Source organism: Myodes glareolus, chromosome 6, assembly GCF_982192425.1.
Source record: "Myodes glareolus chromosome 6, mMyoGla1.1, whole genome shotgun sequence".
Taxonomy (NCBI): Eukaryota; Metazoa; Chordata; class Mammalia; order Rodentia; family Cricetidae; genus Myodes; species Myodes glareolus.
Window position 1 is genome coordinate 14,022,513 of NC_142031.1, and position 27,618 is coordinate 14,050,130.

General features: G+C 52.6%; 1 protein-coding gene across 2 annotated transcripts; it reads right to left on the minus strand.

Annotated features, from left to right (window-relative positions):
• Positions 1-2,269: 2,269 nt before the first annotated feature.
• On the minus strand, positions 2,270-27,422 carry Rcc2 (regulator of chromosome condensation 2). 2 transcript variants are annotated; one of them, XM_087906955.1, is made up of 14 exons: positions 26,638-27,422; positions 25,768-25,907; positions 25,007-25,294; positions 19,486-19,579; positions 17,158-17,301; positions 14,183-14,314; positions 13,271-13,359; positions 12,239-12,353; positions 9,207-9,373; positions 7,742-7,922; positions 7,428-7,533; positions 6,668-6,740; positions 4,982-5,059; positions 2,270-4,458 (listed from the first exon to the last, which is right to left on the minus strand). In XM_087906955.1, exons 3-14 carry the CDS (start codon positions 25,283-25,285, stop codon positions 4,354-4,356), a joined length of 1,563 nt encoding a protein of 520 aa, XP_087763081.1. In that variant the 5' UTR covers positions 25,286-25,294; positions 25,768-25,907; positions 26,638-27,422; the 3' UTR covers positions 2,270-4,353. The 2 variants fall into 2 exon arrangements, with proteins under 2 accessions (XP_087763081.1, XP_087763082.1); XM_087906956.1 differs by lacking the exon at positions 26,638-27,422 and adding an exon at positions 26,039-26,059.
• Between the last annotated feature and the right edge of the window lie 196 nt (positions 27,423-27,618).

Consider the following 27,618-nt stretch of genomic DNA (forward strand, 5'->3'; position numbering starts at 1 on the left):
GAACCTGACTGCCCTGAACCTAAAGCCCCCGTGGTACATGTACACCTTAGGGCTCCACCACCCAACTTGTGTGGATGAGAAAACTGAGGGTTGATAATTCAAAATAACTTATGTGACCCCTGTCCACCTCTGAAGCTCTTTTTTTTTTTGAGACAGGGTCTCATGTTGCCCAGGCCAGCCTTGAACTCCCTACATAGTCAAAAAGGGACCTTGAGGGCTGATGAGAGATGGCTCAGAAGGTAAACCTCAAGCTTGGACCCTAGGACCCACACAGCGGAACAGCAGATTTCCAACTTCATGCATGTAGGCAACCCTCATCCTCCTGCCTCCTTCCTACACAAGTGCTGGCCTGTGTATAACTATGGTTAACAGCAGGAATGGGCCAGGGTGGTATTGCATACATCTTTAATCCCAGCTCTCGGGAGGCAGAGGCAGGTGGATCCCTGAGTTCGAGGCTAGCCTGGTCTACAAAGCAAGTTCCAGGACAGCCAGGGCTGTCACAGAGTAACCCTGTCTCACAAGACCAAACAGTGGGAGTGTAACAGTGCTCAGGCGTGTTGTACAAGCGCTCTGCCGCGAAATGACAGGCCTAGCACAACTTCGGTGCACCAAGGCCAGGCCCTGGGACTCCTGCTTTCCTGGAGATGGCTAGAGAGGAGCTGGAGAGGTGTGTGGGTTAGGTGGCTGTTCGTCCAGGGGACCCAGTCTCAGCACCCACATGGCGACTGATGACTAATTTTAGTTCCAGGGACTCTGTCTTCTGGCCTCTGGGGCACTCGCTACATGGCACACGAAGCACACACACGAAGGCAAAACACCTAAACTTTTAAGCTTAGCTTCCTCTCATGTTGCTCTGCCCACCTCTGCTGACCTGGCTCCTAAGCCGACGTCTGGGCTCTCCAGCTGTTGTCCCTGTCTGGTGCCTGGACAGGGCTGCTCCTTAGGCCTCTCCTACACTCTAGTCACTGGGAACCAGGTCCTTAATGGGGCAAGGGTGTGATGGCAGGACCAGTGATGTAAGAGAGCTAGGGAGGCTGCTGGCCTCTAGACAGCTTCTCCACCAGCAGTTAAACAGGGACCAGGCCTGGTCAGGGTGGGGTCTCCAGTTCTGCAGCAAACTTCCCAGAGGCCCTCCCTTCCTGGAGGGGTGTGGGATGACTACAGCCTTTCAGCAGAGGTTCCCTGTGACTAAGTGTGTCACGTGACTACACCTCATTTCCTCCATAAAAGAGCAACAGTGACCCAACCTCAAGACTGGTGTGTGTTGCAGGAAATGACAGGATGCGCAGTAGCCCTCATGGACCTCAGTTCAAGCTCAGTTCCTGTGGCCTGAGACAAAAGGCTGACCTCAGCGCCCCCTGGTGGGTAACTGGCCAACTGAAGCAGCCAGATAGCCTTAGATCTCTTGTTCTTAATGTGGGGTTGCCTTCTCATAGACCCCACAGGACTAGGGTAGATGAAACTTGCTGAGATTGCTTGCTCATCTAGGTTTGATCCCCAGCACCAAAACCTAAAAAAGGCCAAGTCAAAAACATCTTAGGTCAACATTTAAGTGAGTGTGGTAGCACACATCTTCACTCCCAGCACCTAGAAAGCAGAGGCAGGTAGACCTGAGGTCATGGCCAGCCTAGTGTACACAGCAAAATTCAGGCCAGAGGAAGCTATGTAGTGACACCGTTTCCAAAACCAAGCCCACATTCAACACGCCCGACACCCATGAACATCAACAGCTAGCCGCCTTCATGCTCAGTACGCTCCCCATTAACCAAGGGCTGACACCTCACATATGCTGAAAGCAGGAAGCTAGCCTGAGCTACTCATGAGACCTTGTTGTACCCATGAAACTCCTGAGCTGGGTGGGACATGTGTCCTGGGGCACCTCCGTGGACACTCCACTAAGGAAGCCTCTGGCAGGCAGTTGTCAACATGCTGGCCTTTGGCCATTCATCATTTCTTAGGGATGGTCAGGGCTCTCTGTACCCCTCTAGCCCAGGATGGCCCAGAAGTGCATTAGGGGCTACTTTCACCCTCTTTGGACACTTCTTAAAAATATACATTATGTATACAGTGTTCTGCCTGCTTGTATCCCTGCAGGCTAGAATAGGGCAATAGATCTCATTACAGATGTTTGTGAGCCAACATATGGTTGCTGGGAACTGAACTCAGGACTTCTGGAAAAATAGTCATCTCTCTGGACACTTTTATGGGGCATGTGCACAGTGCTGAGGGTGTGGTCCACATTACTGAAGAGGAAACACAAGAGCCGAGGCAGAGTAAACAATGATGCCGTTTATTTAAAATGTTTACTCCAAGAAATATATATATAAAAAAAAATAAGACAATTAACAGCACTAAACCAGGCACCTTCAACCAAATCACACCATCCTCGCTTGTTCCCTTCCTGCTACCCTCTCATCGGTGACTGGAAGACTTCAGGAGTCCATGGGCGGCCAGAGTGGCTCCCGCCCAGGACTTCCCACTGTCCCTGTTCTAAAGGCGTTTCCCAGTGGAAAAGCTCAGGTGGACATTTTAGCCTAAAGCAAGGGGTTGTGGCTGGGCTCAAGGGTCTCTCCCCAGAAGGTACTTTCTGCTCAGCCCCCACCCCCGCACTACCCAGAGGAGTTGGCTGCTGGCTGTGGTCTGCTCCCTGGAAGATGAGCGCAGCTCAGCTCAGGGCTTACTGCAGCCTCAGCCCTCTTGGTGACCACACAACGTCAGGACACAAGGAGCAGACACTGAGCAGCACTGGCCAGAGAGCAGGGAAGGCTCAGGCGCACGTGGAGGCGAGGGGTGGCATCCGGGGTGACCTGGACAAAGCAGGTTAGTTTGCAGGAGCACTGCCACCGCAGAAGCTTGTCCCTGGACTGACTATCACTGGACACGTGATGGGAGACAGTGGGAACTCGGATCCGTTCCCGCCAGGCCATGGCGCTGGCCGAGACAAACACACCTTGCAAAGCCAGAAGCTGCTGCGGAGCACTGGGGCGGGAAGGAAGCAGCGACTACATCATTTTTGGCATTTTAACATAGAGACAGTTAACAAGTGTCACAACACCAGAAGCGAAACCATAAATTTGAAGACCAGAATTAACTTTCTCATCCACCCAGCCTCACACTCCAATCCTTCTCCCCGACTCCCCCAGAGCACGACGGAACTAAACCTAGTTAAAGCAGCTGGCACAACCCAGACCCTCTGGGAACCAGGGGCCCCAGCCCGAGCAGCCACCACACTTGGGATCCAGGAAAGGCACCTTGGAACTCAGCCGCAAAGTCAATACCAGGACGGGCTCGGGAAGAGGGCACTTGTGGGGATGTGGGTGGCAGTCACAGCGTCTGCGCTGACACGCGGGGCAGGGGATTTCATCAGGAATCCCAACTATTTGGTACCAGAGCCAAGCAAATGCAAGCGCCAAAGAGCATTGGGGCCAGCAGAAGAATGGCCAAGTCTCAGAACAGGGTGCTATCCCAGGCCGAGGGGACAGCAGGAGCGGACAGGCGAAGCACGCGGGCGACAACAGGTCACAGAGGACTGAACACACACTTGACTGCTGGCTGATCTCTAACTGGGAAGCGCAGTCTGGGCTCCACAGGGACCAATAAACCAGGCCCTTCAACAACACAAAGGGTCCCCACCTTGCCCACCCCCATATCCCATGGTCCCCAATTCTCACTTGGACTCGAGAGCTAAAGTAGATATAAATGGCTAAACACAGAGATCCCAGTTCCCCCACCAGGGGGGAAGGGCTGGTTCTACAAATGCTTCAGCCAAAAGGCAGTGGGCCTTGCAGACAGCAAGCCAGCAAACAGCTATTGGGTGGAGGTGAGGGACAGGAGGGCCCACAAGCAAGTGACCAGGTCTCCCAAAGCAGGCAGGCAGGAGCTGGGTGGAGACCGAGCACTGGGATTTCTTGGCCTAGAGGCTGCTGGTTCCTGGAAGGGCCGTTTCTATCTGGGAAAGTGGCGATTCCTCTCCCACGTGGCACCCACTCGGATCACAATGCTAATTATGGCTGGAATGGGAGGGCTAGACAAGGATACTCAGGAGGGGGAGAAAAGAAATACAACTTATATATATATATATAATAAAAAAAGCCTAAATTGCTCTGAGTTCCTGCCTGTCTCGTAGAACGGCAAGCTGGCTATGAGCAGATGTTTTAATCAAACATTGAGGGAAAAACACTTTGGAAAGCATACAGAAAAAGGTAGTTAACGTTGAACTGCTTGGAAACGGAACCGCAGAGAGGCTGACCCAATGCATCGTCGGTCAACTTTTGCTTCCTAAATTCCTTGTCTGACTTCTGGTCCCAGTGCACATGGAAATGACAGCTGCCACGAGGGGAGTGCCACCCTGTCTCAGAGGGTGCGTGGGGTGTACTCGGGCAGCCGCTTGAGCTTCTCTTTCTCAGCCTCGCTCTCATCTCGTGCTATCACCAACGAGTGTGAATAGCCCATGGCCACCTGCAAGAACAAGCCAATGTCAGCAACATAAGCACCCCACACATCCCAGGTGTCGGATGCTCATGTGCTGGATTCACTGGCTCAGTGGGGGTCAGAAACTGGGCTGGGCCCTTGGAAAGCCTTCTCTCCCTGCTAAATGTCCAGTGTCACAGACCCGGGACCACCCAAAACTCACGCTCCCAGGCTGCAGGCCCAGATGGAAGGCCTTGAAGCCCTGTGGGCAGGGACTGGGGGGCAGCTCCATACTGCACTTGCTTTCCAGATCACAAGTCAAAATGTATTATTTGTTGAGGGACTAGTTTTCCTAACCCTGGCCTAGTAGCAAGGATCCCAGTTTGTGGGGGGTTGGGGAGTGATGACCATCGAACCAAGAACTTGCCAGGGATCTAGGTCAGCACCCCTCTGTCCCTCTCTCGCTGCAGGCTGTACCCTTCAAACACGCAGCAAGGGCAAAAAAGTCAGTCAAGGGATGTCACACAGCTCAGCAGGCTGTGGACAGCTGTGACACGGCAAGCCCACTCACCTGTTCTGAGAAGATGCCATCCAGGGTCTTCACCTCCTGAGCTGCAGTGGAAGATTTGGGCTTGTGGTCCCCATATCCCTGGAAAGACAAAAACACGGACCGTAGCAAGGTCTAACCAAAGGAAAATGTGTGTTTCCAGGTATCGCTCACGGAGGTAAGAGATGAAGACACTGTGATTGTGTGACAACATCAGACACCAGAGGCTGACAGGAAGTGGCCAAGGCTGTCTGAGAGCACTGGACCAAGGGCGGCTCACCCTGAGGCTTATCCCACACCCTGGTCTCATCTTCCCTAATTTGAGGAATGGTCCCTGAAGCAGCATCACCTCCCTGCCCCTCAGGCTGTCACTAAGCCCGCGGTTACTAAGACACAAAGTTGTGTTTAGAAGAAATTTAAAAAAAAAAAAAAAGTTGTTTTTTCCCCCCAAAATTTTGTATTTGGATATTTTGCCTGTATGTATGTGTGTTACAGCTGTGTGTCAGGTAACTGCAAAGGCCAGAAGAGGGCATCAGATCCCCTACAACTATAGTTATAGACAATGGTGAGCCACCATGTGTGTGTGCTAGGAATCAAACCCTCATACTCTACAAAAGAAGGCAGTACTTATCCCATGAGCCATCTCTCTAGCCCCAGAAGATCAAGTGTTTTTTTGACAGAGGGTCTTAATTTGTAGCTTAGACTATCCTGTAAGCCACTAAGCCACTGACACTACTCCACCATGCAGTTCAGGCTGTCAAAGACCATTTCTGATGGGCCCCGAAAGCTATAACAGCCATGTATAGTGGCAAAAACCTTTAATCCCAGCATTTGGGAGGCAGAGGCAGGCACATCTCAGTTGAGGCCAGTCTGGTCTACATAGCGACAGTCAGAGCTACATGGTGAGTTGCTGTCTAAAGACTTCAAACAGAAGCTGGACATTGAAGGCACACACCTTTAATTCCAACACTCACAAGACAGAGGCAAGCGGATCTCTAAGAGTTTCAGGCCAGCTTAGCCTATACCTATAGAGTAAATTTTAAGACAGCCAGGGCTACACAGAGAAACTGTTTTGAAAAATAAACAAACAGCTGGAGAAATGGCTCAGTGGTTAAGAGCACTGACTGCTTTTCCAGAGGACCCGGGTTCAATTTCCAGCACCCACATGGCAGTTCACAATTGTTTGAAAATCCAATTCCATGGGATCTGACACCTCCACACCAATGCACATAAAAGATAAATAAATCATAAAAATTTTTTAAAAAAGAAAAATACAACAAACAAAAACACACCATCCATCCTTCTCTGAAAACACAAAAATGGAGGAAGGTCCTCAGTCTCAGGAGGGATCCCTTGGGTCTGGGAACCTGAGGAGTGGCTAGTGGCCCACGGACACCAGTGAGGGGAAGGACAGCTGCCTCTCTGACTCTACCAATGAGGAATGTCTGGAGGCCACAGGAGTCAGGATGGTACATGCAGCTCATACACTGCTTTCTGTGAGCGTGGATGACGGGTCCCAACAGTAGGACAACATCACTGTAGCCCCACAGGTCTGACACCTCCCACTGTCCTGTTCCACAGCATGGATGGCAGCAGTCTCACCAACCAGCCAGGACAGCTTTAGAACTTAAATGCCAAGCGAAACCCTCCTCTTGACTAGTCCAGCTCTTCCCAGACCCCAGGGGGGGTGGGGAGGGGCGGGTGGCTTACCAGTTCCCCGAAGGTTGGCGAAGGACCCCAACTGATGGTGCTCTCATCGGCCGCCACAATGATGCTGCTCTTCCTGCAAACAGGCAGAAGCTGTCACCACCCACCCGAGGTGAGGACATCTTTCAGGGCCACCTGTCCCACTGACTTGAGTCAAGGACACCTCTTAACACACCCACCACACCACTATATCGCAAACTCAGTAAGGAGTGAGAGGCTCCTCCTGGCCAGGGATGGTCCGCATTCGTTAGCGGGTCAATACCAGAGCCAGGCCTCATTGCCTATCTCTGTCCTGGGCCTTTCAGAGGGAGAGTCCTTTGGAAGAAATACTAAGGTGGGGAGGAGGCCACATAAGGACAAAGTGACAGTCCATCCTCAAGAGAGTTAACAAGAGGGACACGAGGGCAGGGGTGGAGGGCAGACAGACATAGGGGACCAGGGAGCAACAGCTTAGAGCCAAGCTAACCCACATACACCCGATTTATCACCTATAAGCACTGGGTAATTCAGCAGGTACCTTCAATGCGAACATCAAATTAAAAGTTGCTTCCCTATAGTTTCCAAACTCAGGAAAAACCACCTTATAAAAACTTTCAAAATTACTTTCCATGAAGAAAGGAGCCAACTATCTTAGCCACCAGGTCCTCACTCTCCCCTCCCCCAAATTTTGGGGGTTTGGTATTTTCTATCACCAGCCAAGAAGACCCCAAGTCAGCCTACCAGGAAGAAACAGACACCTCGCACCCTTGGCACAGTCACTTACCCACACGCAAGGCTCCGGATCCGCCAGCCACAGAGGTCCTGCACTGCTTTCGGGTACATAGTAGACTCACGGGATGTATTGGTGGCCCCCCAGAAAAACAGGCCACCTAGAAGGAGCAAAGCACATTAGAGTCACAAGAAAGCATCTCAGGACACCAAGGTGATGAACACCGGCTTAAATGGACATTGCAGAGATAGAGTCAGGGACAGAATGGCTGTGGGCCCTATGGGGGAACAGCTATTCCAAGAGGGAAACCTTGCACCTGGTTCCAACCATGGGTCCTGGGAAGGCAGGCAGGCAAAACAGACACTGACCCACTTCACTGACGGCAAAGGAGCAGGTATAGCCAGCGTAGATCTGGGTTGCACCACGCCCTGGAAAGTCAAACAGCTTCACCAGGCGAGGCACCATCTCATCCTTCTGTTCTGCATGGCCCAGTCGGCCGTAGCCACCAAAACCCCAGGAGAAGACTCGTTTCTGGGAGTCCAGGACCAGCTGCAGGGAGAGGAGACACAGACTGGGACTTGCAGGTCAGGGCTTCTGCCCAAGGACCTGGGACACCAACAGATGCAAAGGAGCAGCCCAGAAACTCCACAGCCTAGAAGGCAAGAAGTCAGCCAGCCAGCAGGGGCCAGCACACACTTCCTTTACAGATGTATTCTTTTTTCCTCTCTTAAAATCTTCCCTTTCCTCATCAAATGTCAAATGGCCACCTGCAGCAACACTTGAGTTCCTATTCCAACACTGTCTCAACTACAGACACAGGAGGGAAAGGCTGCTACCTACCTGCTCTGTGCTTGCCTGCCAAGGTGCACACAGGTGAGGCGGGCACAGATGATGTGCCAGCTGTTTATCATTTGCCTTTTCTGTCTTTGGGGTTTCACATCTAAACTCCACGAATGTGCAAACTCAGCACGGAACAGAGGATGTACAGTTCAGGGCCAGAGCACTTGCCCAGCATGTACAGTGCCCTAGGCTCCATACCAAGCACTGCTAAATATGTAACATGGGTTGCCCCAAGGTCGAAATTGGCATCCTGGTTCAAGGACTGCAGGCTCCAGACACATGCATTTAGTCATGAGCACCACCAAGTCGACAGAGAGTGGCCCTGGGACTCAACTCTGGGATTCCTTTCTGCTGTCAAAGCAAAACACCCAAACCAGACACACCTACTCTCAGCAAAGAGATCGAGAAGGGCCAGTGACAGGTGCACACTGCTCACCCCAGCACTCAGGAGGCAGAGGCAGGAGACTCTCTGGGAGTTTGAGGCCAGCCTGGTCTACAGAGCAAGTTCCAAGCCAGTCAGGGCCACAAAGTGAGGCTACCTTAAAAAGAGGACTGGTAAGATGGCCGAGCAGGCGAAAGCACTCGCCACGCAGGGCTGCTGACCGGAGTCACTCAATGTCCTAACTTCCACGTACTCCTTGAGCGCCTATGTCCTTGCAAAGACTAAGAGTTCAAGGCAGGAAAAGCACACAGGTTATCCTCCTAGTCTGCTCAGATGACCTTTAGGGGACACACCCTCAATAGTTAACCATTCATACCCTAATATGAATTCATATTCATAGTGACACAGTGTGTACGCACGTGTTTGAGAGGGTGTGCAGACGCACCTGGATGTTCATGCTCAGATGTGTCTGTGGCAATCAGGAAAACATGATGGGAAGGGAAACTCATCCAGCCTAATGACATTAAGCCCAAGTAAGGCAGACACCCACCCCAGGACCAGTCTATACAAGAATGGCTGGTTTTGGACAGTGAGAAAAAAAGAAAGCTTACTGTGTGGTTAGCACCACAGGCTACATCTCGAACTACCACATTTGGGACAGGCAAGATCTGCCCGTCCTTGGTCTTCTCAATGAAGATGGCCACCCGCCGGGGTACCAGCTCACAGTCATATTCTATCCGCTGTGCCCGGGCGATGAATTTCCCATCTGAGTTGTGTCCTGTGGTAAGCAGAGTCAGTCATCAGCAACAGCAGAATGCATAGGGCATGGAGGTACGCTACTACATTTGTACTGTCACGGGCCCAGGGGACCACCCTGCCCGCAGCCAGAGACCTAGCCCACCCACTTGGTTACGAGCTTGTGGGTAACACAGACCATTCTCTTAAAATGCATATAAAACAACAAGGATACCCTATGTAATAGGACCATAATTTGGGACACACCCTACATACACTCTAGGAGGCAAAGGAAAATGTGTTTCCTCCTGTGGCTGAGGTCACACCAGTAGGCAGCTCTCATCCTAAAGCCAATGGATCTACCAAGCACCTGCAGTTGGGAGTTCTGAGGACATCCAGAAGGGAAAGGGTGAGCACGATCGCTCACACAAAATTCTCCATTTCTGTCTACAAATTAGTAATTTAAACATACTGCAAAGGACATATAAATCCAAACACATTCAAGAAGTCATGAGGGACTGGGTCGGCATTAGCTTCATGGGTGAAGGGCCTGCTCCAGCCCAGCACTGAATTTGCATGTCTGTGACCCTAGGACCCAATGTTTTCTGGCTTCGTGCATCGGTGGTATATCCCAGCACTTAAGAGGCTGAGGCAGGAAGATCAGGAGGTAAAAGCCATCCTTAGCTACACAGGGAATTTCAAGCCAGCCTGGACTACACTGAGTCTATTTCAAAAACAAACAGATAAGGCATTGTGGCCCACACCTTTAATCCCAGCACTCAGATGCACGCTGATCTGAGTTTGAAGCCTGTCTGGTCTACATAGCAAATTCTAGGCTAGCCAAAGAAACAGTAAGAACCAATCTCAAAAAATAAAAAAAAAAAGAGGCTAACAACAACATAAAAAGTAAATAAAACCACCAAATAAACAGAACAAGTCACAAGGGGCCAATCTGGGCCCACGAGCCAAGACCCTGGTTGCTTACAGTCCAGAACGTTCTCAGTCCCTGCCCCACCTCCCAGAAGTGCTGTGACAATGTGTGCTGCATCCACCTGGCAAGGACTGACCCACGGGTGAAGTGCTGTCATGGTAGGACACTGGCTGGTCCCCAGTAGGCTGCAGTTCTGCTCATCAGACCTTTACAGGTGGGGATGTGTGGGTGCTACACTACGAAAACACCCCTGGGCCACAACCCAATTGAGCACATCATGGTGCTGGGCTTGGCTTAGGTGTTGTTGGGGCTTGTCTTCTGTGTGCAGTTCAGATCACCCTCACACACCACTGGGAGGTCCCAGGCACTGAAAAGCCTGAGGCCACCAGGGACCTCGCCATCTTCCCAACAAGCTCTACTACTGACCAGGGCTCCCAGCAGTGTCTGCCCAAGTGTTAACTACAACCTGGCTGTCCCAGAGGGCAGCAGGCAGACCCTGCCACTCTTTTCCTCCCACCTCCTTAAAGACATTGCACTCAGCACCTGGCTGCTGTCATAGTGCAGGCAACTTTTCCTCCAGGAAGGTTGGGTGGGGGCGGCTACCTTCTCCCCTGGGAGGAATTCAATGTCCTTCCCTGGTCAGCCATCCCTGGCCAGCCAGTCACTGTAACAGAACCCCTCCTGAAATCACATTTGGATTCTAAGGGCAATGTCTAGCCCGAGACAGGAGCAGAGCTGGGGACTGGGCTGTGTTTAGCTTTTAGACAGCTTTCACTATGCAGCCCTGGCTGGCCTGTAACCCAGGTAAACTACGCCACCCTCAAACTTGCTGCAATCCTCCTGCCTGGCTTCTCAGTTGCTAGGATCACAGGTGTGTGCCAGAGTAGGAACATGCTTCAGAGTGAACTGCTGAGTTCAGAATGAGAGGCTCTGCACACCAGGTGAAGCGAGGTTCCTAGCTGCACATAGTGTCTACTGTCCTGCCAGAACCATCCCACGAACGCCATCCTTACTGCAAAGATCAAGTTGCTGAAGGCAAACAGGCTGGTTCTATTATCAAGATGCTTGTCTAAAGGCGGCAGGCAAGCTGCACACATAGCAGGAAGCACAGAAACACACTTCCTGTGCTGGGCCTGGGTATGGCAGGAGGCCCGCCTGTGGCTATGGAAACCGTTTATCCAACAAGCCCTGAGAACTCCCTGGCAACCAGCACGGATGTGCGTAAGGGGCTGGTCGAACCTCTTATTCACTTCTGACTCGAGGTATATTTAGTTTCCCAGAGTCACTGTTCCCTGTAGTCTACGGCCAGTGCAATGCTCTGCTGCTATTTATACTCTCCCATCTGCGCACTTCTAATGACGCTGGGACCCAGCAACCCAGATCCCGGGCTGCTGCAGGCTGTTCAGAAACCAGCAGGGGGCGCCCACGCCTCGCCTCCTGCTCAGGACTGGAGAAGGCACCAGAAGAGCAGCCTTAGGAGTCAGAGAAAGGAAAATGGAGACCTTGCAAAATTCGGGTGGCAAGCTTTGCCGGCTTTGAGGACAGTTTGCTGACTTCCTCTCTTCTGCTCTGTGCCTATATAATGCCCACTGTGGTGAGGGATGAGCTGCAGACATGTCAGCTGCTTACCCCGTCAGGATTTTCAGGACCTCACCCTTATGTAATTCTCTCACAAATAAAGGCTGAGAGTGGCTTAGCTTTTGTCCTTCTGAGATTCTCATACTAATGGATTTCCAAACCAAAGCAAAAGCTTTGCCAGCCTCAACCCCGATGTTTCCACTGAGGTAGAGCATCTTGACCCCTGTAACCTGTGAGTTAACAGCAAGCTGGCCTGCGGAGCATGAGATGCACTTAGCAGGGAGCAGCTACTATCTGGATCAATTATCCACACTTGTAACATGTGTGCGCAGCCCCACACTGCCTTCTGGCTCTACGTTTAGTTAGATTACAGAGCTTTTAAGAAATAGACTTCCATACCCAGCTGGCCATATTCAGGGCACCCAAAGGAATAGAGGTTGCCTTTACAGTCCATCAGCATGCTGAATTCAGCCCCGCAGGCCATTTTGGTAATTGGCTGCCCATTGTACATGATCTGAAAAGAAAAAGCCAACTTTCAGCTCCTTGTTATCTCTTCCTTATTCTACCCTGGTGCGAAGCAGAGGGCTTACCACGAGGGTGGATTCTATGGCTGGATGGCAACCACTTGAACACCTGTTAGCACAAAGCCGGCCACCCCCCACCCTCCCAGGACAGCAGAGGCTTCATACCCTGGAGTCTCCTAGCAGCAATCCCCCCCCCCCCACCAAATCATCTGGCTCAAGCACAGGGACCAGCAGCAGGGAGGCAGCAAAGCCCTGCAGTGAGACCAAAAGCTGACTTCTGGGGCTCATACTGCTATAAGCCTCAAATAGGAAATAACAAGCAGGGCTTCCGTAAGTGAGTGACAGGCTGGTCCCACTGCACAGGGACAGAAACCTGGCAAAGGCCCTGACAGAAGGAACAAGCATTTAACCCTTGATGGCGTGGGTGAACATGGCGCCCAGGCTCATCCCATCCTTACTCATCCCATCCCATCCTTACTCACTCCATAACTCATAGCTAACAACACAGGAGCCCTTCATTATCCTTCAAACCCTACAGGCATAGCCATGAGAGTCCCCCACATCCACTCCTAAGCCACTGGCAGTCGGCACTGTTTTCCAGAGTGGAAGCCCCCTGCAGAACCTCTCACTCCATTCTGAGGTCAAAACTCAGTACCTGCCGGGTGGTAGTGCATACCTTTAATGGCAGCACTTGGAGGTAGAGGAAGGTCGTGAGTTTGAGGTTAACCTGTTCTACACAGGACAGCCAGACATACACAGAGAAACCTTGGGGGTATGGGGCAAGGGTCACAAACAACAAAACCAGAGTATCTGCAAGCGAGGAAACCCTTGCATCCCACGGCAGGGCTGACCTAACATCGCTCCTCTCCATCACATGTTCTCAAACCAAAGCAAACCTTGCTTGTACCTGAGCAGGGCTCGGGACAGCATCTGTCTGGTTCCCAAGGCCCAGTTGTCCCATCTTATTCTCTCCAAAGGCAAACACGGAGCCAGTGTCTGGAAGGAGAGAAAAACATGACAGAACAGGATGTAAGGGGTCAACATTTTCAACTGGATTTGGATCAGTGTTGGGAAAACAGCTCACCCTGTAGTGATATTTTGTTTGTGATCTAACAAATAAAGCTTGCCTGATCAGAGTGCAGAGCTAAGCCTAAGTTAGCTATAGAGGTCAGACTGTGGCCGCTCTTACCTTTAGTCCAAAAACTTAGGAGACAGAGGCAGATGGAGTTCAAGGCCACAAAAGAGTGATCCAAGAGAAATGGAGCCAGAAGTGGTAGCTCACACCTTTAGTCTCAGTACTTGGGAGTCACACACCTTTAATCCCAGCACTAGGTGAGTAGAGACCAGAGTGATATGGCTGGGGAGAGAGGACTATAAGGCAGGAGGAGACAGGAGCCCAGATGCAATCTGAGGACTCGTAGAGATAGGATCGCCCCTTCGGTCTGAGCACTGGTAGATGTAACAACTCTCTAGTGGCTGGCTGCTCCGCTTCTCTGATCTTCAGTATTAACCCCTAAAGCTGACTCTGGGTTTTAAGAACAACTAGAATTCGTGTTACATCATCCACTAAGCAGCGCGTGTGAGAGTTGTTGTGTGTGTGGCCATCTGTCCCAAGGACGGCAAGGGTGCAGAAGAGAGATGAGTCCTGCCATGCACAGGACTGGTCTGGGCAGCCAGGGGCCACCATAGAGCGCTCACTGCCTTCAGGAAGACGCCCACCAAACTGGGCCATCAGTGCCCTTTTGACACTGGCCCAGACTCAGTCAACTTCACCCACCCCGGAGAAAACATCTTTGTAGCCTCTGCCTCAGCTTCTTACCTGTCAGTGCCAGGGTGTGGTTGCGCCCACATGCTGCCAGCACGATTGCCTCATGACTGAGGGCCTCAATGAGTCTAGGGGCTTCAACCCTCTTGGTATCACCATGGCCCAGCTGCCCCTTTTCATTTCGACCTGTGAGGAAATCATGGCTGGCTAGGTCAGCAATGCAAGGACAAGTAAGGCAGCACCCACTCCCATGCCCCAAAACAAACCTTCAGCAAATCCCAGAGAGCAGGAATGAGCCTGGCTACTCTCCCCAGTGAAAAGGGGCCCCCTGAAAATATCTCAACAGGAAGTAGACAGCTACGGGACCATCCCTGTTGGGAAATATTATCTTCAGGTGTGTGTCTTTTGTTTATGTTGAATTTGTTAACTCTGTGAAGCTGTTACTATGCCTATCTAAAACACCTGATGGTCTAATAGAGGTGAATGGCCAATAGTGAGGAAGGAGCAAGGATAGGCAGGGCCGGCAGGCAGAGAAGAAAACTGGAAAGAGAACGAGGAGCAACTGGAGAACGAGAGGACGACATCAGGGGCCAGGCACCCAGCAAGCCACAGAGATAGAAAAAAGCCCCAAGGCAAAAGGCAATTAAGATAACGTAAGAAAAGCTAGCAAGAAACAAGCCAAGCTAAAGCCGGGCATTCATAAGTAATAAGCCTCCACGTGTGTGATTTATTTTAGGAGCTGGGTGGCAGACCCCCTCAAAAAGCCAAAAGAGAAAAACATCACACAACACAATTCCAATGGACCCCCAGTTCCTGTTATCCCAGGAAATGCTTGGTGTGGCCTGGATGCTCCGCAGGCATCAAGCTTTAGGAACCCAGTTCCCACCTGCCTTGCCGTGGCAGCCGGAAATACTGTCCCCTCCTCCTCACAGAGGGTCTGATTCCTACTGTTGATCTTTATTTCTTATGTCCATCCCCACCCTGTTATAAGATCCAAGCCCTGAGGCTGGAGAGATGGTTCAGTGGTTAAGAACACTGGCTGCTCTTCCAAAGGACAGGAAGGAGTTCAATTCCTAGCACCCACAGGGTAGCTTCCAACTATCTGCAACTCCAGTTCCAAGGGACCTGACACCCTCACATAGACATGCATGAAGGCAAAGTCCCAATGTACACTAAATAAATCTTTAACAAAAAAGTCCGAGCCCTGAGTACCCTCATGACAATGGTCACCTTCTTCAGGACAGCTGTGCTGTACCCATGGGCGTGTGAAGGCAAACAGGGGACCAAGCCCTGTGGACGCTTTAGCAATGCACAGCTCCTCAGGGAGCCTGATTCAGCTGAGGAAGGGCAAGGGGTGGGCTCCAGGGACAGCTGGAAGCTCTGAAATCCCACCCAGGTTCTAACACAGATCTAAAACAAAACCCCGAGTAACCCCAGGACCATCTGTCTCAGAGATGGATGCACATGAAGAAGTCAAGGTGGAGTCGGCAGAAGGCTACCGGTAGGGTGGGGTTCCCACTAATCTTCCCCAGTGGTGAGCGTCCCCTTCTGGTTGGTTCAGTCACGAGACAGGTGAGCGAACTGAGGAGCCACAGCAGACTGCAGGAGGCAGGCAGACAGGGGACCAGCTGCCCTCATAGTGGACCCCTCCCAGCAGATGGGCATCAATTAAAGGGCTAGATTCAGGGTCAGCGCTGGATAAGCGCTAACTTCAAGAGGAGCCTGCCACGCCCAAGTCCAATGGCAGGCAGGCTGGACGCAGCTCGGAGGCCTGGTACAGAGCAGCAGCCTCTCCTTCTGCTCAGGACGCATCTGGTGCCCCTCCCCTTCCAAGTGTTTCACAGTGGTCTCATGACCTCCTGCAGATCTCTACAACCCTGCTGCTGTTCTAGGGAGCCCCCCTCCACTCAGGAGGAAGCACTTTTGGCACAGGGTGTGCCTTGAGGTGCAATCGAGAACCTGAGTAGCGGTGAGACCGGCACGGAGATCAAAGAGGAGTGCTGAGGCCGGGGAGCTGACCTAAAAGGCCTTGGCGGGTCCTGAGGACGCAGCAGCAGGGGATGCAGGAGGGGCCCTAGACCAACCCAGAGAAAACAAAAATTGGGGCAGATGTTGGTGTGCCACCCAGAGCCTGGGAGGATAAATGTGGGCCACACACACGTTAGATTTTTTTTTCAACAGAATTATAAAATTAGCAAAGTGCAGAGAAGACGGCAGATGTTAATATATTTGGACTCTGGTACAGCAGCTCATGAAATCACCAAAAAAATGGCTCAAACAGACCAAAATAAAAACGTCATATGGACTAGAAGCCAGCCAAAGGCTAGAAACAAATGAAAGAAGCCAACTCCCCCAGCTGCATGAGCCCTGTGGCTTGGATGACGCGAGCCTTGTGCAGTACCTCCTCCTGGCCTACCTGGAAAAAGTGATAGCTGGGAACCACAACATAGCCTGGCAGGAGGGAGGCAGGGGAATGCGGGCAAAGGCCCTAAATCAGACCCGAGACCAAGGGGCCTCGTAACAAGATGTAGTGGCTACAAAAACCAAGGGACAGTATTTAGACTGTGGGGACACAGGCCTCGTGTCACATGGTGCCACAAGCAGGAGAAGGGCCGAATGCAGGGACAATAGGCCAGAACAGATGGCTCGTCAGAAAAAAATCATACTTGTCTCAAGTTCAGAAAAACATTCTTCAAGAAGGATTCAAAGAACAGGAACTAGTGAGATGGCTCAGCAGATAGTGGAACTTACTACACAAGTCTGGAGACATGGGTTGAATTCCCAGAACTCACAGAAATGTGGAAGACAAGAACTGACTCCCAAGTTGTCCTCGGGTCTCCACATGCGCAAACATGCAGACACAGACACACGTGGGGGAGGGGGAGAAGCAGTCATGGATCCAGACAGAAGACAGAACCTCTTCCAGGTAACTCTAAGTGCCACTTGAGAGAGAGAGAGAGAGTGTGTGTGTGTGTGTGTGTGTGTGTGTGTGTGTGTGTGTGTGTGTGTAGCCCACATCCAGTACTTACCCCAGCTCCACAGCTTCCCTTCTGTGGTGATGAGGAGGCTGTGGGCAGCACATGAACCTGAAACCACGGTCCGCACCCGGACTCCCGACAGGCACCCATACCTATGGGGTCCCCACAAATTCTGACCAAGGTTGCGATAAGCAGCTGCAAAGGGAAGAACACAAGTTAAACCCCTGCAGAACACAACTGGACAGGTGAGGACACCCCAACATATCACCAGGGGTCGCAAAAACCAAGCCTGCCTGGTGTCACTGGCCACCTCTACAGTGATGACACCAACACCTCTCCTCTGACCCACACAGCTGCTGGGTCCCAACCCTACTCCAGTGGGGTGACACATGCTCCTCACTGGGCGCTCCCATCTACCCTCCTGCCTACACCTCAGGCCTTCCCACAGCCAAAAAGCAGGTCTTTCTCAGCAGGATTTGGTGTCCCCATCATCCTAAGACCTACTCGCTTCCTTAGATGGAGGGCGTACTGCCATCCACTCAGCTTACCCACACCCAGGAACCTCAGCCTGTCACCTGACTTGCCCAGCAAGTCATTTCCTCTACACATCCTCCCATAGCCCCTAGTAACCCTTCAGACTTTCCAGGAAACCCAATCTGACTTTGCACTGTACCCCTTATTTAACCTGCACCGCACTCCAAGCATCCCACTATTATAACTGCCTCTGTAACAGGCAGCAGGGACAGGCCATAGACCTGCCCTTGCCACTCCTACTTCCCAAGGCAGGGAGGGGTGTGACTTTCTTTTACCCCCCAGGACAATGGTGGCCATCTTGAGAAACTAGCCACAGTTCAGGTGACCCAGACACGGACCCACTAGCAAGGGAAGGAAAGGCCTTCCACTGGTCACCCATGGACTGCAGCAGTACCAGGCACTGTACAGGTAGAGGGGGTCAGGGGTGTGGCAGAAAATGGCCAGATTCTTGACTAGCTGGCTCCCCAGCATCCCGCCAATGCCTTTCCCTGAAGAGGGTGCCATCATCAGCCACAAGAAGAGGGTGCCATCATCAGACCATCTCTCTGTTCCAGAGACTCCCACCCCCTATTTCAGTCGAGAGAAGCCCAAGTCAAAGTCAGAAGCTGGCAGTGGTCTCAGCTTCAGAGCCAGGCTGGTAGACATTCATCCCTCAGTTTCCAGACCCCCAGGACCTGGTCTCCTTACCACAGGCTATAGCAAAGACCACCATGCTGCCTTTGGAGTTGCAAAGATCCAAGAGTCAGGGTGGGTAGGTATGTGTTCCTCCTCTACCTGCAGGCTGGTGAGAAGCAAACCTTGCCTAACAGCTCTAGGCAAAGTTACAGACAGCCCAGACATACCTAAATGACTTCAGAGACAGCGAGGCCAGGAAGAGCAAGTGAAGATGGGGGCAGGAGGCTCCCTGGGATGGGTGGGCTGGTAAGACTCCCAACACTAGCCCGGGGTGCTCTGGACTTGTGGCACACAGAGGGCATGGGAGGGAGAGTTGACAGGCAGATAAAGGTACCCCTACCATATCTACAGGGCAATAGACACTGGCGAGCAGGAACTCTGTGTGCCCCAGCTGCAATGGCCACTCTGTTCACTCATGAGGACTGGTAGGTGCCCAGGGCTGTGCTGAAGGATGGGATCTTCCACAAGGAGCAGCAGCAGGTCAGCTCCATCCATACCATGCAGGACACCCTATCATCTTCCTGAGGCAGGATGATGGCAAAGGCTCTAGGTTTGGGCGCTAGGGTGTGCCGGTGTTCAAATATTTGTTCACGGACAAAGCAATGCTGGGAAGCACTTTGGGCACGTTTCCAAATGAAATCAAGAGCCATCAAATGTGGCGCTGTGCCAGCCAGCCCTCTTCTCTGGAGGCCCTTCAGGAAGGGACCCATCTTCGACAAGCAGCAGGACACAGGAAGACGGCAGGACTGCACCCACTCTCTCTCCACAGCTTACCAGTTCCACTGAGGTGTTCTAACAAGCCAGTGAGCAGCCTGGACATCTGTCTGGGGCCTCATGGCTCCTCCACACAGGGACAGCCCCTTCCTTATAGTGAAAGGCAATCTCAAGGACTCAAGGGGCCATGCCTGTTTGAGGACTTCATTCCCCTGAGTAATCTGAGTGTTTTAAACACAGGACAGTGAAGGGACAAGCATGAGACCAGGGTCAGCTCAAACGCAGCACCCTCACCTCAGCAGAGTGACTTTGTGGCCTCAAGTCATTTGCTTGGCTTCTCTGAACAAGCCCACAAACACAGAGAATACCTACGTGGTGGGCAGGTACTAGCATTCCTCTGGCCCCCTGGGTTACAAGAAGCAGTCAGTCAGTCATCTTTCAGACAGTTTCTCATACCTTGTTGCTTAGGCACTTCCTTCCGTCCAATCAAGTCCCAGTTTGTTGCCCCAAAAATCAAAAGCTGCCCTTTGCATTTAGACCCTTCGAGTTTCTAGAGAGAGAGAGAAGGCCAAGAATTAGCTTGTTAAGACTGCTTGTTGCTGGCACTCACAGCTGTCCTAGGAAATAGAAGACACAAGGTCTCTACAGCCTCAGCCGTGTGGGTTGCAAATGTGCATACAGCACCGCACCTGGCTTGAAGAAAATTCTTGGCTGGCGCTTTCATACTGGCACAGGTCCCATCCAATAAGCCCCTCATCTATGTGCTCCAAGGTGGACGACCCCAAGCCCATCCCCAGAAGTCTCAAGACTGAGCTCAACACTAATGCTGAGCCAAAGGAGAGCTCTGTTCTCCCCATTCAGGAGCCACACCACGAGGCCAGTTACATATTCCACACTATAAGCATCAAGGGGTACCGGCAGCCTTCACACTTCAAGCCCCACATGTCTTCCGCATGGTCACCACAACATCAGTCCCGTGTTTTTAACAGGAAAGGAAGGAGGAATGACATCTGGGTACCTAACTTCATCTGGGAGATGAAAAGGGTCAAGACAAGGCTCAACTTTGGTGGGGCCGCAGGGTCTAATGCAGAGGGGCCTTTCACAGACCATTCGATGCTGCCCACAGCGGGGACAGGACCAGTGGTTAAAGGGGGACTTTGTCACTGGGACTTCCAGACAAGAACATGACTCCTTGTCCCCTCCACATTTAGAGATGGGATTTTGCTCTGCAGTTCTGAGATGACCTCTCAATCTCAGTGGTCGTCCTGCCTCAGCCTCCTGGTACTAGAGTACAGGTACACAGCACTCCACCTGTCCAGTCATCTCAAGCACAGAAACCCACAGCAGGGCTACTGAGCCCCACTGCCCGGAGCTCACACTTTAAGGCCACTACACAAATTATGGGCTGTGCCCATAAAATCACCAGTACTCTCCCTCTCTGCCTTCAAAGAAGTCGAATACATTATTCTTTCCTTTCAAAATTACTTGTAGGCTGCTGAGCTGGCTCAATGAGATAAAAGGACTCATCACGCAAGCCCGATGAATCGAGTTCAAATCCTCAGGAGCCATGGCCTCTGTGTGCTCACACTCACACATACAAACAAATAAAATGGATATCTTTGAGGAAAATGCATTTTGCTTTGTTTGAGACAAAGACTCATTATGTAGCCCAGTCTGGCCTCCATTTATATAATCCTCCTGCACCAGCCTTCCAAATGCTGGGTTTCCAAACACACTTCGTGGAGGCAGAGAAATGGCTCAATAATTAAGAGCATTTACTGCTCTTATAGAGGACTCAGACATACCCACAAATATGGAGTTTTGTGTTCCTAGTACCCAGATCAGGTAGAGAGTGGCTCAGAACTCCGTGTAATTCCAGTTCCAGGGGATCTGACACCCTTTGACCTGAGGGCATCTGTGCACACATGGTGTAAGCAGGCACACACAAACAGAAAAAAAAAAACTTCTTTGTAAAGTATATTGTAAGCACAGTGGTAAATGTCTAGCCTGGGCAAATCCTTGGACTCCATCCCCAGTACAATAAGCAAATACACAATAAATAAGAACAATTAAATAAAATCGGTTGTTAGGCTCAATTTATGTACCTATCCCTACTCCTCCATCCTTAAGAAAGAGACCCTTGTGGAGGCCTGGAGCAAACCAGAACTGAGCAGCAGCTACAGTCCTAAACCTCCAGTGACCCCAGGTCAGCTGTCCTGGACAACACCCTCCATGGATTTCCAGCAGCCACATTTTATTGGGGGGGGGGGGTCTGACATCCCAGGCGTTCCCAGTATTATGGTCCAGGAGGCAGATGGCAGGGACCAAGCTACAAGACCGACTCTGCTGCAGGCCCAGGCCCACAGAACTGGAGTAGCCTCCCTGTTCAATTATTCAGGAGTGTGGGGTGTGGGGCAGCCTTCCAGCAGCAGACTCAAGTTACCGATGAAAGCCTGCTTTCCCTTCCTCTCTCCTTTGTTGAAAAGCAGGTGTGGCTGGAAGTCTACCAGCCTCAGCCCATAGCACCGGGCCCTCTGAAAGGCCATCACTTACTTGTGTATGCTCGACCATTCTTCAGGTCAGGACTTTGAGGGGTCCCCAGATATAAAGCGGCAAGGTCTCAAAACCAGCAGGACTCCAGGCCAGACAGCACTGCACTAGCAGCTTCCATGGAGGTCAAGGGTTCCCAAGGCACTCAGAGAGGTAACCACACAGCAAAGCTTCGTGAGTGCTGTGGTCATCCTGAGCTGAGCTCCACCAGTCCAAGGGGCTGGTGGCCAGTACCTACTGCCTACTGCCAGCCCTGGGGTTCCTGAAGCTTTCATGCCAGCTAGTATGTACAGGAAAGCCCTGTCTGTGAGCAACCTTGCCTGGCTGCCCATGAAAAACACGGCCTGTGACGCTGGCTCCAGTCTCACATCACGGCCCGGGTTCTCACAGCAGAGGAATGACTGCATCCACCATCCACTGCCAATACCTACACAGCTGTTTACTAGTAACCACAGTTCCTCTCTACAGCCTACGTCTCCCCTCCTTAGGGAATAAAAACTTAAATTAGTGCTATTATAATGCCCTTTCAAGCAAAACCCCCAGAAAAAAAACAAAAAAACAAAAACAATCCAAACAAAAACAAACCAAAAAGCCTCAGCCACAGAACTGCAGCAACCTATCCCATAAGTCTGTTGGGCCTATCCAGGGAACCCCGGTGAACAAATGGATTTGGGAGGACTTGGGGGCTCAGTGGAAGAGCGTGTGCTTAGCCCTGGACTCAGTTCCAAGCATCAGATGGAAGGAGGTAGGGAGAGAAAGACAGGAAGGAAGAACAAGCCCATGGTTCCCCTGCTCTGCAAAGGCTAGCAAAGCCTACACTGACTGCACTGTACCTGAAGGCATGCAGGCGAACAAAGGCCAGGAGTCCAGGATGGGAGAACTCCATCTCACCTAGCTACCTACCTCCCCATGACTGGCCAAGGCAGAAAACGCACTGAGTATCTTTAATCAACAACAAAGTGGGAGTACTTGGCCATAGCGGTTTCTGAATTGTCACCCAAATACACTCAGCAAGGCTGAGAGTCAACCTCTTCACAGGTCCAGTGCATTTCCAGGAGACTGACGCCCTGAGACAACAGTCCCTGAGGGCTCCCACTCCAGGCTTGGCCTTCAATCATGTTCACTATGAATGGACAATGTGTCTCAGGGGTCCATGAAACCTTAGCAACCCATTAAAAAACCCATAGATCAGGCGATAGTGACACACTCCTTTAATGCTACCGCTTAGGAGGCAGAGGCAAGTGGATCTCCAGGCTAAAGCTACAGATCGAGTTCCAGGACAGTCAGGGCTACTATATAGGGAAACCCTGCCTCAAAAAACAAAACAGCAAAACAACCAAACAAAAACCACTCAGAGCAGGACTGCCTGTGCCACTCACCAGTTTCTGAGGATTCAAGCAAGACTACTGGGAATGATGAATCACCCTCTTCCTTGAAATACACATCCTACACAGCTACCTGTGAGTCTCCAATCCTTGACTAACATGGGACAAGACGAAATCACTAACTTAGGACAAGACTGAAGTTTTCTACAAACCGCCCCTTAACAATGCAAGCACGTGGCTCATCTTCCCAAGCCCAACACACCTGCAAGCTCAGAATAAGGGAAGGGGAAGGCCAGAGGCTCAGACACTGGCAGAGGAGCTTCCTTCCAGCAACTCATAGGGGAGAGGCTGGTGTCTGTTCAGTGAAGTAACTTCTGAAAGATCAAGAGACTTTAGCCTACCACAGCAAACAGTTCCTGATTTGCCTAGAGGAGAAAGACCATGATGGCCCTTGGGCCAGAGACTTTGCCTAGGCCTGTGGGAAAGAATGCAAGGCTGTGCTGCTCTTGACCTTGAGAAACCCAATGCAGAATTTCCAGGTGCAACAGAGTATCACTTCTGAATCCCCACAGGCCCCTGCCTTCACCCATCCTCCATGGCCCTGTACTCACCAGTGTGAGGATCCAAGAAGCCCCCCTCCCTGCTTTAAGGTGACAGACACAGCTTTTAAGTTCCTGTTTCTACACATATACGGGAAGTTAGCTGTACACAGAAACAAGCACACACTGCAGGGGGCTGCTTCCCTCAGAGATGGCATGTCTCAGAAGGACACAAAGTGCCAAGTGCAATCCGGGGTTGGAGGAGGTAGAGACGGATCTCCGAGTCCCTGCTACACGCCGTTCTTCCACTCCTCGTGCAATCCACTCCCACTCCATGGGTTAAGATATCTTCCCAGACTATAAACTCGCTGCTCTTGCAGTGGACTAGAGCAGTATAGCTGCTAGCTCACACACAAATAATCCAATTCTACATGACGTTCCCAAGCTCGCGAAAAACCCCATACAACAGAGGCAGGACCCCATCAAGCCTTTTCCACCCCCACTGGTTTTTCCAAGATCAGCCTAACTTCTTAACCCTGTCCTAACTCTCTGAGCTGGGGAGTAGGAGACCAATTGGTGAGTTCCTCTTTTAATAGGCGGGCTGAGACCATCGCGCTATCTGGTTGCCTCATGTAGGGTTCCCCTGCATGCCTAGCCAGGCCCTTCCTTCCACTTCAGGGCTGTTTGTGAAGTACGTTCACGGGCGCGATCTGCGATGGTTAAGGGCTCTCTACGATCCCATCTAGTGTGTCTGGATGGCTGTGAGGCGCCCAGGTCCCTTTAACCCTTGTCACCTCTCCAGGGCACCCTCCGAAACAAGGTGACACTCTCCGAGGCTCAAGCCCCATCTCGTTCTTAGGATTAACATGAGAATGTGGTTTCTTGCCGGGATGGAGAGCAGAAGTGTACCAAAGAAAACTTGCACACAAAGTTCTAGGAGGGACGCTGCGGACCCTGGGCCCGGCTCGTACCGGTCCTGGCGAGGGTTTTTCCGCAAGCATCAAGTTAGATGGCAGAGACCAGAGCGCCCAGGCGGGCCAACCCCACAGGCCCCACGCCGCGGCCACCCGAGGCAAACAAAGCACAGCGCCGCTCTGCGGGGGGTCGCGGGTGGGAGGAGGCGAGCCCCCGGGCGGGGAGGGCCTCCGAGGAGCATGCGCGCTCACACCCGCGCGGGCCCCCACCATGCCCCGCGCGCACCGGCCGACCGACCGCGACGAGTACCCAGGGAGCATGCGCGCCGCGCGCCAGGCCCCGCCCCCCCGGGGCGCCCGAGCCGCAGCGGCGGGAACCTCAAAGCCCCGGCGCGAGCCGGCAGCTCCCGGCGGGTTGCCCTCCCCGCGGAGGAAGAGACGCGGGGAGGGGGGGGGAAGAGTGGAGAGGGGGCAGGACGCACCCGGTGCAGGGAGACAGCCCCTGCGTGGCCACGCATGCCCGGCTCCCCCGGCCCGGGACCAGCTCCCCCGAGTTCCCCGCGCGGCGTGGGGGGAGGGGCGGGGCGTGACCCCGCGGCGCCCCTCCCCCCCCACAACCGCCAACCGCCCGCGCCCCCGCCCCACTCACTACGCGCTCCTTCGTGTGCTCGGGCTCCGTGATAACCGCGGCCGCGCCGCCCGCTTTGCCCGCCGCCGCCGGCCTGGCTGCGCGCTTGCCGCCGCCGGGAGCCCCGTCCAGCTCCGGGCCGTCCTCGTCGCCGCTGCTGCCGCCGCCGCTGCTACTGCTGCAGCGCTCGGGCCGCTCGCGCTTCCTGCCCGCGGGGCCGCCGCGCCTCCGAGGCCCCGCGCGCGCAGTGCCGTTGCCCGAACTCGGCTCCTCCCAGGCCGCCCCCTTCTTCCTGGGCATGGTCGCGGGCTGCAGAGACACGGGCGCACAATGCAAACGGGCTGGCGGCGGGGCGGGGGAGGGGAGCGCGGCGCGGCGTGGGCCGCCCCACCTGCTGCTCCCTCGCCCCTCCCCACGCCGCGCACCACGCGGGGACCCCCGTCGCCCCAGCCCGGCCCCAAGCACCTGCGAGCACGCGCGGAAAGAGGAACTTTCGTGGGCCCCCTGCCCGGCCCCCGTTGCCCCACACTCGCCCCGTCTGCTTTTTTTTTTTTTTATTGATTTTGAACAATGGGATCTCTGTCTGTCTCCGATTAAACCACGTGGATCCGCCTTCCTTCCCCTTCTTATTCATTCCGTTCCCCACCCCACCCCCTTCCCCAGCGTTTTGGTTTTTTTTTAAACCTTTCTCGTTGGGGGGGGGGGGAGGGAGGAGAAAAAAAAAGAAAAAAAAAACTTTCCCAGACCCTGCAAACTGGTCCCTGAAGGTTTCCAGCCCCTACCTGGTTGGAGTGATGAGAAAAGGGAGGGGGAGCGATTGAAAAGACGGGTCGACGGCTTCTTCTCTCCCCGGCCGGGACGAGGGCTCCAGCCCACTCACCAGATACACTTAAAATGTAAATACGAGCTTCCAGAACAAATGCTACAACACAAAACAGAAACACATGTGCGGCCGGGCGGCAAGCGAGCGCGCGCGCGGCGGGCGGCGAGGGGCCCCGGGCGCGCGCGCCCCCTACCGGCCGGAGGACCCCGACGGCCGGCCGGGCCACCCACCAGAGCCTGCGTCCCGGGCACCCGGCGCCACGCCGCAAGCCCGTTGGGCCCGCCGCTATGCGCTCCGCACGCCCTTCCACGCAGAGCAGCCTGCGCGTCACAGGCGTCTTTGGGGCTCCAGAGAGTGTCAGATTCTCTTGTTTTTTCCTCTGAGCGTCTAGACAGGTCACCTGAGGACACTCGCTGGAAAATAGTTGCTTTGCTCACGCAGCAGCCAACGAGGGACGTGCCCTAATTGAGTGATTGGAATGAAAGATGAATACAATTTGAATAACTTTCTCCTATGCAGGCTAGATTTTACTTGCCGTGGATGTGTCCCCAGGATGCAGCCGGGTGCTGTAACATGGTCAAGTTACATAAAGGTTTGATATACTAAGAAAGTAGTAATTAGCGGGGCGGGGGGCATAGGTGGACTTAACTTTTTCTGGTGAAAAGTTTTTCTTTTTCTGTTAACATATTTACTGCGCCCCCAATACAAGCAAGACAAGATGCAAGGGAGCTGGATGCTGAAAGTACAGACATAGAGAACAAGATCTCTGCCCTGTTGGAAGGCGGAGTAAGGAGAAAGATTAAGAAATAATTAAAAGCGTGGTACTTACTCCATTCCAGGATCAAGGAAGGCGTTTCCTGGGCAAGCTGAGTTGAGCAATTTAAAGAATCCGACCTGCCAGAAAAAGCATTTTCCCAGCCCCATAGAATAGTGCAGGGTTCCCCGGAAAGGAAGTGGCCAGAGGTGCTGGGGTGAGATTAAAATGGCAAGGCTGAGAAGTCGACAGGCGCCAGCTCGTAGAACCGGGCAAGCAACGTGCAGGATTGTCGATTGGACAAAGATCGACTTGGCTGGTGCCAGGGGAAGGCTTGCATCTCAGTGTCGCTTTTTCTTCTACCAAAGGTTTCTTTCGTTTTCTTTAGTGTTTTGTTTTGTCTCAGGCAGCCCAGGATGGCTGAACCCACCATGTAGCCCAAGCCGGCATTGAACTTGATCCTCTTTCCTCCCTCTCTCAAGTGCCGGAGTTGACTACTGTGAAAGTTTTTTTTTCTTCAACTTTCTTGGTTGACTAGAGCGTTCTAGGGTCTTTGCGGTTCATTCTTTATTATATCGAGAAGCAGGGGGTGGGGATTCACTCTGAAAACAGACAGAGACTCCAAGAGAACCAAATCTAAGTTATTTGATAAAGTCACAAGTCTGTGTGCCCCGAGAGCCGGAAGCACTTATGTAAAACAACTCCGAAGATGAGCATCAACTGGTGCATTTTGGAGATATTCAGGTCAATACCACATAGGAGCACCGTTTGAAAGCCTCTTAATAGGCCGGGCATTCGAAAAGATTGAAAAGATTAAACCTTGAGGCTTTGGTATAAAACATTAAAACCAACCAGAAAAGAATTCTGCCTTAAGTGTGCCGTCAGATCCCGGTTTCAGGAAACGGCATGCCGGAGCTTGTCGGGGGAGGTGGCTGGTTGGGCGTTTATCTTCCCGACAACACCCTGTGTGGCCAATTAGAAACGCTGAGGGCGCCTTTAAAAGGCTTTCAGGCAGCGAATGTCTCTTTCTCCGGCCCCATTATACTGCTTTCTGTC

What these genes read in the sequence shown, in the direction of transcription:
- Rcc2 (XM_087906955.1), bottom strand. Translation starts at nt 25,285, where the DNA reads ATGCCCAGGAAGAAGGGGGCGGCCTGGGAGGAGCCGAGTTCGGGCAAC. An exon ending in AGCACACGAAGGAGCGCGTA is followed by an intron (nt 19,580 to 25,006) that starts GTGAGTGGGGCG and finishes CTCTCTCTCTAG; the next exon opens with AAACTCGAAGGGTCTAAATG. An exon ending in CTGTCCCGAGCCCTGCTCAG is followed by an intron (nt 12,354 to 13,270) that starts GTACAAGCAAGG and finishes TTTTCTTTTCAG; the next exon opens with ATCATGTACAATGGGCAGCC.